We start from the raw sequence: 10,335 nt of genomic DNA, 5'->3' as shown, positions 1-10,335 counted from the left end.
GATATCTTTACCAATCGTTAAACGATCGGTATCTAAATCGATCTTGAAACCATTGAATAAATATTATTTCTGCACTGAAACAAAGGGATTTTACTAGAAATAAAATTTCTAAAAAGTGACACCTTCCAAAACAATTACAGTAAACGTCATTTGTGCACGGCGGAAATCAAACCTACCTAATCCAACTTTTGGCAACCCTCCAAGTTAAGACCATTTTAGTCGCCATGGCGACTTTTGGGCTGGCGCTCTTGGGAATGGTCGCGCCTGGGGACTAATGAGAAGGATTGAAAGCATGAGCCATTTTGCGACTATTTTACTGGCGACACTTTGGCAGTTGCTGGCCATGGCCACTAGGAAAAATAAACTTGGAGGGTTGTTTGGTGGTGGTTATTAGAAAATAAAATGAGGCATACAATAGGACAATTTCAATATATTAAAATTCTAACCTGGCTCCGAGGCTCGGGGGGAATAAAACAAAAGAAAAATTAATTATCTCTCGACCACGATGTCATATTATTTGTTCTGTTCCCCAAACCTCGGAACCCCACGAGCCAACGTTGGATTGGAAAACGCGCGAAAAGCCCTCGCGAAGAGTCACGTGCGAAGATCGGGTGCGCGCTTCTTCGATAGCGCCACATTGTGCTTATCATCTGGGATTTTTTTTTACGTTCACTTGTGAAGTTTTAAAAGATAAAAGTAAAAATTGTTTAAAAGTTCACTACATCTAAGCTGGTGTTTCTTCAGGCGCAGGGTTCACATTGTCCCAGCCATAAACATAATCCTCTCCAAGTTCGGCGACTTGTCGATAGAAGTCACTGAAGTCCACATAAGGCATCACCCTTTCGACTTCGCCATCCTCTTTGCTTTCGCCCTCGCCGCCTCTATCCTGACCGTTCACCCTCGAGCTCCCAGGCTCAGCAGGAGGACCTGAGGTGGAAGGAGATTCGCTTGCTGAAGAAGCAGAACTCTGTGTGTCTGACCGTGAACTTGTGACGGTGAATAACGGTACGTTTGTAGGTGTGGACGTGGTTGGACTCGGCGTACTTTCGCTCTGTGGCCTGGGTACGGGTTGTTGCACGCCGGGTGGAATGAACAAGGATGGAGCACTTCCGGTCATGGGATTCGAAGGGTTGTAAGGAACGGATACTGGCAGGACTCCAGGACTTACTGGCGGCATTCCTACGAGACACCATTACAACATTGAAATTTTAAAAACTCAAAACAATTCAATTCAATTCGTCACGGGGATTTCACAGATTTTTGGTCTGAATTCTTCTGAAATAAGTGGTAGGCAACTAAACCAATAAAAACATTATCTTTGAACATCTAAAGGAAGATATAACCTTAATTTGCGGATAGAAACCAAGCCACGGCTACAAATATCGATTTTTGAGGACGCGCGGAAACAACAACTTAAAGTGTTAGTCTTAACTTTTCAAGTTGCAATCCATTTCCATCCTGACCATCCGCAGCAACAGACGCTATTTAACAAAAAAAAAAAAAAAAAAAAAAAAAAAAAAGAAAAAACAACCCTTTCCTCTGTTTCAAAACGAGTCTACTCAAAACAATTCATATGAAATGAGTTTCACCTTCAGGTCCATTTTCATGCAAATCGAACTCATTTTCATTTGAATGGTTTTTGCACCTAAACTTGTTTTGAAATAGAGGCAAAGGGTAACTCGCAAATGGCCTATTAGCATCAAATACTCCATATACCTATCATAGACTGTCTCCCAGTAGCCCTTGGACTCTTCAAGCTATTAGCAATTTCCTCCTTGAAAATTCGAATTAATAATGTCATATCATCTCTCTTCTGACACTTTGTCATTTGGTTCATGAATGTGTCATGATGTGCTCTTCCTACTCTGTCCACTACAGCCTGTGCCACGCCCGTCAGGTTATTCTGACACTGAAGCTCTTCAGTGACTAGACGAACAACATCAAAATTAGAATTGTCTGTGGCTGAGGATTCTTCTATTGAGTTGTAAACTCCATCAGACATTAGGACCAGGCAGAAGAACGATTCGTCAATTGGGAATCCACCACATATGTGCGGCTCAGCTATCACAGGCTCTTCTGCGGCAGCACTAAGGAAAAAACGTAGGCAAGGTTAGTCAAGTGGCAGGGTGATCATACACATCATATCATATCATAGTAATTTCTTGGACAATTCTGTCCAAAGGGGAAAGGCGCAATAAGGTTAACCCTACGTGAAGCACCAGCCCGTGAAACTGTGAAGGCCAGACCACAACACCGGGAGTTCTCTGCCCTACTCTTTGTGATAAGTGTGTGGGTTCTTTAACGTCCCCTGCTGACCATACACACTGAAGATACAGGACCTACAGTTTATCGTCTTTATCCGAGAAGACTAGAGCATCTAACCATTTGCAGATGTCATAGTTATTGCAAAGGCAGCATGTTCTCCTTAATTATTTTAAGTGCTGAGTGTTGGTCCGGTCTGGGAGTTTAACTGAAGACCTCCTGCACAACAATCTGGCGCTCTACCTGGCACTCTACTGAGCTATCTGGTCGACGGTTATAAAGGTATCTGATGTCACATTAAAACCACATTTTAGTTAATTTAACCTTGATTATCTCCAGAACAATTCAATTAGTCTCTTGATGTAGGTCTATCTTATACAAAAAGCCGAATTTAAAAAATAGAAAATGGTGCATGTTTGCATTCCCTAATGCATAATTATATCCTCTTTCATAACTCAGTGTAAAACCCTCTTATTACAGGTCTACAGTAGCAATCTTGTCACTGGCCATTTTTATGCTAGAGATTTAAAGTCATCTAGATGCATTTAACGCCTGATATGTTTAAGCCGTATGCTATAAAAAAGGGATGCATAAAAGTAGAAGGCCTAACAAAAATGATTTTTCTAAAAAATATTGGGTTTTGTTCTCAGAAGACATTGGGCACCCTTGTCTCAGTCATTTCTGGACTAGCCTGCATAGCTTAGCGGTTTTAGTTGGGTTTCATGCACACAAGGGATTGGCAAAGCTGTGGGGATCGGGGGGGGGGGGGGAATGAAAAACTGCCTGCCCAGATTCGCTGCCTTTTCTAGTGCTGCCCTCTTATTCACAGTTTGACAACCAGTTGTCAGCTAAAACCACCCACCTATGCAGGCTATCTCTTGACAAGTAACTTAAACACTCAGATTAGTCTCTCCAATAGCACAAGCACAAGTCAAGCAGTCTAGTCACAGGATGAAAAATAAGACAAAGGACGATACCTGAGGATATCAAAGTCCTTGTACCCTCCCTTCACTCCATAATCTCCAATGCTTCTTGTGTTCTCCTGGTTTCCAATCCTACGGTTCCTCAGTATTTGTTGAATGTCTAGTCCCAGGTTTGACAGTCTTGTCAGTTCTTCCTTGTTATTCGTGGTATGATCGACACTTAACTAAAACGTAAAATTAAACAGAATAAGTCACAATGAAGTTTAACAATATTCTTGTCAATCCTTTCCAATCCCAGGGACTAGCAGCCTCTCCCTGTGCAGACTTTCTTTGGGCTCACTGTGCAATCCCTCCCTCCCTGTGATGAGCCAGAGAGCATCTGCTTGAGAATTTATGGTACTACGGGAACCCAATGGCTCATTGGTGTGTCAATACTAACTCTAGGTCCTACAGCATGAAGAAACTGAAAGTATTACTACTCCCCCTGGAGAGGATGCTTGTCCATCATAGGTTACTCCCTAGACTTGCCCCAAGTCGCTCGTTTTTTCTTTGCATTTATGGTTACTTAAATAAAATCGCTTTGAAATCAAGCGTGAAAGACCACTTGAGTAAAATCGCCTTTGAAATTGCGCGGGATTCATTTCTGTGAACGCACGCGCGAAGGAAAACAAATGACACTTGCCGAGGGAATGGCTCGGAACGAGCGACTTGTGTCACTTGCAGGAAATCAATTCTAGCTGACGTTTTTTTGCCGCGAAAATATTGCATCATTTCGTGTGCATTGAGTTGGTTTCTTTTATCGTGTTGACGTCAGTTTCATGCGCCGTGTGCAGCTGACGCACGCTGTGGTGTGTGTTCAAATTGCGATTTTCTTCCCTTTTTTGTGGGAAATCATGCTCAAGGCTCTTGATGGCTCTCTCATTTCTGTAAGATTTAAAAGGGATAGGCACAAAAGAAGACATTTGTAATGTTTGTTCCAAAACTGGTTTAAACTGCCGATGTGAAAAGGAAACAAGTCTGCTCAAGAGGTAAAAAGTTAAACGCAAGCTTGTCTCGCGAGCAGCGCGTGCTAAAGTTGGCGGGCACAGCGCGCTCAGTAAGCTCGCGCGCAATACAATATGATTGACATAATCTCGATGGTGTCACCGGTGGAAAAATCCACCGGTGACGCCACATTTCAGAATTGGCGCGCTGCAGGTGAGACAAGTCGCTTGTTCCGCCACGATCCTCCGCCATTTTGTTTCTCATGCCCGCGCGCACCCTCCATTTCCGTATCCAGCAGTCTCCTGCGAATCTAACGAGCGACTTGGAGCAAGTCTAGTTACTCCCCAGCATTCTGTCAAGTTTCCTCAACAATTTGCCAGTACCTATTTATACCCCTGGGTGTAGAAGCATTTTGAGTGTAAAATGTCTTGCCCAAGAACACAAGACCCCCACCAAGGCTCAACCCTTGATCCCTTCATGAATCAAGAGTTTAAGATGCCATCAATGCCGATTCCCTCTATGGTGCACGCCTGCAGGGAATCATAGTAGTTGTATTCATTGTTGCTAAGTCTTGCACATGGTTTGAAAAATACAACTGCCATGAATCTCTGCAGGCGGGCGCCATAGAGGAAAGACATAAGCCTCCCACATCTCAAGTCTCCTACACATTCTATTGGCTCGTCACACAACCTTTCTCTGTTTTTGGCTTGTCACACAATCTTTCTCTCCATTTTGGAGGAAGATTGCATGACAAGCCAAAAGAACGTCTGTGGACCTGAGGCTACCACATCTTTCACCATTAAACCGTAGGGTTAATGCTATTATTATTCTCAAACAAAATGGCATTTCAAGACAGGTTTTGTAAAAAAGGATCTCAAAAGGTGTAGAAACTACTCTGATCTTTCCCACCACAAAAGAAAAAGTAAAAGAGCATGAACCTTCCCTATTTGAAAAAACCTTTGAAAAGTGTTCAATTCATTTTATTTATACTGTAAAAACATTAAAAAATTTAATTACCTGTTCTACAGAGAGAGTGCTCTCTGGCATCTCCCTGCACAACAGTGCTCTAGAGTCACCCACATTGGCTACAAAGAGTTTGTTTTGGAATATAAGAGCTAGTACAGCTGTAGTGCCACCACTGATCTCGTCTTGCAAGGCCTGTATCCTGGCAACTTGCTCTGGGAACTGTTGATATGCCTCATATGAGCTCAGACCCTGCGCAAATAAAACAGGGAGTCAAAAATATTTCCTAATGTATCAGTCAAATCCAAGAGTGGGCCCATCCCCCCCACCCCTGAGCATACAGTTGTACCCCTGGCATTTGAATTATGGTAGCTTTGAAATCCTGAAAAGAACTCACGTCTAGCTACTGAAGAAGCAATTTGTTATAAACAACAAAATGGAAAGCTAAACACAAAAAAGCTGTCTGATGAGTTAAAATGTTTGCCACCAGCTGTTCATATTTGAAGGATAACATCTAACTGGACAGGGCAACCTTAAAAACTAAGACAATTCTGAACTGCGTCCCATACATTGCTTGCTAAATCAAATTTCTGCTTGCCCCACAGCCTTGTTAAGGTATCAATTTACAAAATCACGGGTTCCATTTAGGGCCAGCCACGGGGCAAATTGACCGGCTGTAAACACAACTTTGCCATGCTGTTTTCAACCACCCTCAATCTGCCTTCCTGCTCCATATCCAAAGTTAATGAATCCCCTGAGGTCAAAAAACAGCACCAGATATTGAACCATGAACAGAACTGAGTGGAGTAAGTAACAGTGAATGTACCTCTGGCATCTGTAGCTGAAGTTCTGTTTTCTCAGCCAAAGCATCATCTAAAGACTGAAAGAAGCCTTTTTCAACTGCAATAAAAGCTTGTCTGAGAGCTCCCTTGATCTGCTCATCATTCATGTAAGCTGTTCAAAGTAAAGACAGAAAGGTCATGGCTTAGGACATGATTAATGTTGCCTACAAATCTTGATTCTATTTAAGTGAGACTTATTTATCAAGTTTGATTAATTTGAAGTCTACCAACAGTCTTACTAATGTTTGACAGAGCCATCGTTCGCAAATGCCAGTGGATCAGAAGTACAAAGCATAACCCCAGCCCTGGCAAACTTATGCTTTCAAGAACACCTTACACAAGTACCTTATGATTGCAAGAAAAATACTGGCTTTGTTTACTGACCTGTTAGCTGACCAAGTAGCAGCTCAGCAGGAAGCCTCTGAACAGTAAAATCTGAAGCCCTTGGTCCATCATGGCCATCAAACACTCCATACAGGTATGTGTCGTCTACATTGAAATGAAAGCTTCTGTCTTCAAATTCATGTTCTTCTCTTCTACCACCATCTTCTCTGTATCTCTGATTGGTCAAAAAGCCGACTCCAGAGAGCTTGCAGACAGGGAGATCATCTGTCCAATTCTCAACAGGGCTCTGAGACTATATCAGGTAATTACAATGGAATGCAACAGTAAACAGATAATTGTATACAGTACCACTCAAATGTAAGTTACCACCGTCTTGAGAGAAATGAGACACATCTCGTGAGATGCATCTCATTTCTCTCGAGAAGTTTTGTAGTGAACAAACCAGACAAAGCAATAGCACATTTGCACGATGTTGTCATTTGACTACAAATACCCAGGGTCGTAACCAGGTATATGGGATCAGGGATCACAGCCTTGGGATCGGGATCACAGCCTCGGGATCGGGATCATAGACCCGGAATCCCGGGTCACAAGTCATGGGATCCGGATCGGCCAATCAGATGGGATCAGAATGGAATCAGGGATCAAATGTTGCCACATTTTGGGGATCAGGAATCAAAATTTAGAGCTAAAATCTGGGATCAGCGATGAAAAAATATACCTGGTTACGACCCTGAAATACCAGAATTCATTTCACCTTTCCTTTGTTATTCAAATTTTGAATTCCCAGTGGGGTTTGAAAAACAATTGCTCTAATTAGAATGACAAAAAGACAAAGCGGAGGATTCTGGTAGTTGTAGTCAAGTGACGCCATCATGCAAATCGCCTATTGCCCTATGATCAAATGCTTATCAACAGACTGCAAGAAATAAAATTATTATAATACTTGTGACAGGCCGAGCTTACAGTATCTAACTGGGGACCACATTTCAAATTTTTTCTGTAGGTGTGGTGTGGCTACCGGTTTGCAGAGTAAACTAAACGCTCTGTTGAAATTTTTTCACTGTCTGTTGACAAACAGGTAACCATGCACAAGGTAATTATTTTCTCCCTTTTTGATACGGAAGTGGTATCATTTCAGTTTTTCAGAAAAACGAAAACCGAAACTTGTCAAAACTCAAACAGAAAATGGCTAAGCTTGTTCAAGAAAATTTGATTAACATTAGAACACTATCCACAACATTACCAATGCACAACTAACAAAGACACTGGTTTGACAGTAATCATAATTATTATTTATAGAATTCCACAGTGGGGGGTTTACTCCCAATAGTGGACTAATGGGGAGGCTCAGTTGGTAAATGAGTACCTTTTTTCAGCCTGTAGGTATATAAGGAGTAGGTATTTTATGAGTTGGAGTTTATAAAAGGGTGGGGAAAACTGCCAGTAAGGTATTTATAAGGGCCTAAATCAAAATAACTTGAGCAGACCCACCAAACTGTTGATTCATCTTATTATTTTAAGGGGTTATTTAAGTGAAAAATAAAGAAAATGGATGCAATATACAAGAGTTACCTTCTCTGTCAAAAATTTTATATACAAGGTTAAGAGTTTGAACCTTAGGGTGTAGCCTCCCTGTGAAAAAATGTTTTGGAGTACCTCCTGTTAAAGAGACTTTTTCATTTCCACAACATGTATACATCTCGCGTTACTCATGTTTAAAAATTGATTAGTCATTCAAGACATTTTATACTTTGAACTGTAATATATTAATCATGTCGTGTTGAGATTGTGTTGTAATACCGATGTTTAAAAGTATTAAAGCTTGGAACGTTTAGTTATCTATCGTTTTGTTGTATCGTTTTGAACATTACCGTGGAGTTGTAAAACCGCGAAACACCCTGTCCTCAAGATAGAATTACCATTTTCTGACCTGTAACTTCTCGATGTTTTTGAAGTTTAGCTTGGAATGGTTGGCCAAGTGTTTCATTGGCCAGCTTTTTGTAAACAACACTTAACTAAAATTTAATTTGATGATTTATAGTTTTAGAACATTACTTATTGCCAAAAAGTGCAACCTACAGTATTAAAAAAAATAACTGAATATCTCATGACAGAAGATTTAACCCCTAAAGACCAAACCCTCTATGGATGGTCTCTAGTTTATTTAACAATTATTCCATTATGCCGCGTTGGATACGAGGTGGTAAATAGCCAACGGGGCGCAGAGCACCGAGTTGGCTATAACGACTCGTATCCAACAAGGGCGAATGGAATAATTGTTTTATTAAATTCTTCTCAAGTTTAAATCGACTGGACATTTCATTTTGATGTAAACGAAGTGATAGTATGAGGAGGCGCGAAATTTCTGGCGCGATGTTCACTTCTTGAGTTGAATGAAACATACGAGGAAAGCGAGCAAGAGAGTTTTCTTCCCAAGATTTTCTTCGAACAATCCCCTCTAAAGTCGTCTAAATATCCTGGAAATTGTGACAACAGTTAAGATTTACGAGAAGATCCGAAGCAAAAGCTTTTCTGGAAACTACAAGTCTTGTGCAAGTCAAACAAAGCAAGTGTTTACATTGTACTTCTTTACGGCTCCACGGCTGTCATCAAGACTGCTATATAATTTGAAGCAAAATTGAGCTCAAAGTGGAACAGGTTTATTGAAGTATAAAAGGACAAAACCAAGATTGAAAGGTAACAAACTTTACTGAAGTGCTGAGCCTAATTTTATGACGTACACTGAATGGAACTGTGTCAGTTTGCCGTTCTTTCGTAAATTATTTGCTGCTTTTCTACTTTTAAATATTCACTCGCTCATGTTGTGCGTTTACAAGTACTATCAATTAAACTTTTTGCATCAATCCTTTTGTTTTGCGTAGTTAATTTTACTGTGGCATTTCTGTGGTTTTTGTCGGCACCGCTGATTATTATTTCTTGTTCATAAAGCTTGCCAAATTTGCTTTTTTTCAACCATTTTTCTGATGGAACTGTCGCTTCCCGCAAAAAATTTTATGCTGAGTGGCACTTGCCGCACTCATATCCCATATAAGGTCAAACATAGGTATACGAGCTGATAACCGGGATTCAGTGAACCAATCAGAAAGCTAGAAATGCAATATCCGAGGTTGAGAATTTAATAAAAGCTAGTAAACTTACTTTTGGCTTTAATCAGCTCTCTACATAATTTCTAACTCAGTGATCGGCATGGGATTGTTTACAGATCTTCTATCCTTGATTTGGGGAAGCCAGTTTTAAAGTCCTTTTAAATTCCACGCTGTTATTGCCATCAACAGAAAATAAGTTAAATATCAGCCTCGATTGATCATGTATGCATCTCGTGATTTCCAATTTCATCTCCCTTCGCAATTTATCAGCTGAATCAATCGCGTTTAATTTTAGAACTATATGGAAATGAAACATGGAAAACAACAAACCAACATCAAAAATGTTCTAAAAACTACTTACAATAGTAGAAGACCGTTTCGTTGCCATAAATTGCTAGGCTTTTATCGCTTTCGTCTGCATATCTCCCTGCTCAGCCATTCGGTAAACAAAGATGGCGGACAACTTCCGATAGTTACTGGTACTAGTTTCAGTCCCTAAAGGCGCGGCGCGCGTTCGAGGCGGGCGTAAGGTGCGCGTTGGGCGCGCGCGTTCGCGAGCCGGCGTTCTCGAAGGGAAGTTTTGCCAAAACAAATACCGTATATTCAATATTTTCTGAAAATACGACTTATGAATAACAAGTGACATCTATAGAACTGTTTTCAGTAATTATTTTTTCTTGTTCTGGGGGAAAAGCGGATATATGTCTATTAAAACAGAGACAGGGCCAGGATGTCAAGTTGAATGACCAGGTCTGCCAGGTGTGAATAGGGCCCAGTGAAGAGGAATGAGCTATTAAAAAAAATTCTTTGATAAAAAACGAAAATTGACTGTACCGTAAAAACAAGGTGCTGACTATTTATTTCGCAAAACCCGTATCACGTACCGGTAGTTTTTAGAAAGAGAAA

The 10,335-nt window shown here is 40.8% G+C and overlaps 1 protein-coding gene across 1 annotated transcript; it reads right to left on the bottom strand.

Moving 5' to 3' along the window:
- Positions 1-364: 364 nt before the first annotated feature.
- Positions 365-9,900, bottom strand: LOC144633889 (TGF-beta-activated kinase 1 and MAP3K7-binding protein 1-like). The gene is made up of 7 exons (XM_078492815.1): positions 9,791-9,900; positions 6,359-6,611; positions 5,959-6,086; positions 5,187-5,384; positions 3,240-3,409; positions 1,717-2,087; positions 365-1,179 (listed from the first exon to the last, which is right to left on the bottom strand). The coding sequence occupies exons 1-7, from the start codon at positions 9,815-9,817 to the stop codon at positions 725-727; spliced, it is 1,602 nt and encodes a 533-aa protein (XP_078348941.1). The 5' UTR covers positions 9,818-9,900; the 3' UTR covers positions 365-724.
- Between the last annotated feature and the right edge of the window lie 435 nt (positions 9,901-10,335).

Source organism: Oculina patagonica, chromosome 12, assembly GCF_052425735.1.
Source record: "Oculina patagonica isolate OP01 chromosome 12, crgOcupat, whole genome shotgun sequence".
Lineage (NCBI taxonomy): Eukaryota > Metazoa > Cnidaria > Anthozoa > Scleractinia > Oculinidae > Oculina > Oculina patagonica.
The sequence above is the reverse complement of the archived record's forward strand: the minus strand, read 5'-3'. Positions and strand labels throughout refer to the sequence as shown.

What these genes read in the sequence shown, in the direction of transcription:
- LOC144633889 (XM_078492815.1), bottom strand. Translation starts at nt 9,817, where the DNA reads ATGGCAACGAAACGGTCTTCTACTATT. An exon ending in CGAAACGGTCTTCTACTATT is followed by an intron (nt 6,612 to 9,790) that starts GTAAGTAGTTTT and finishes TACCTGATATAG; the next exon opens with TCTCAGAGCCCTGTTGAGAA. An exon ending in GCTACTTGGTCAGCTAACAG is followed by an intron (nt 6,087 to 6,358) that starts GTCAGTAAACAA and finishes TACTTTGAACAG; the next exon opens with CTTACATGAATGATGAGCAG.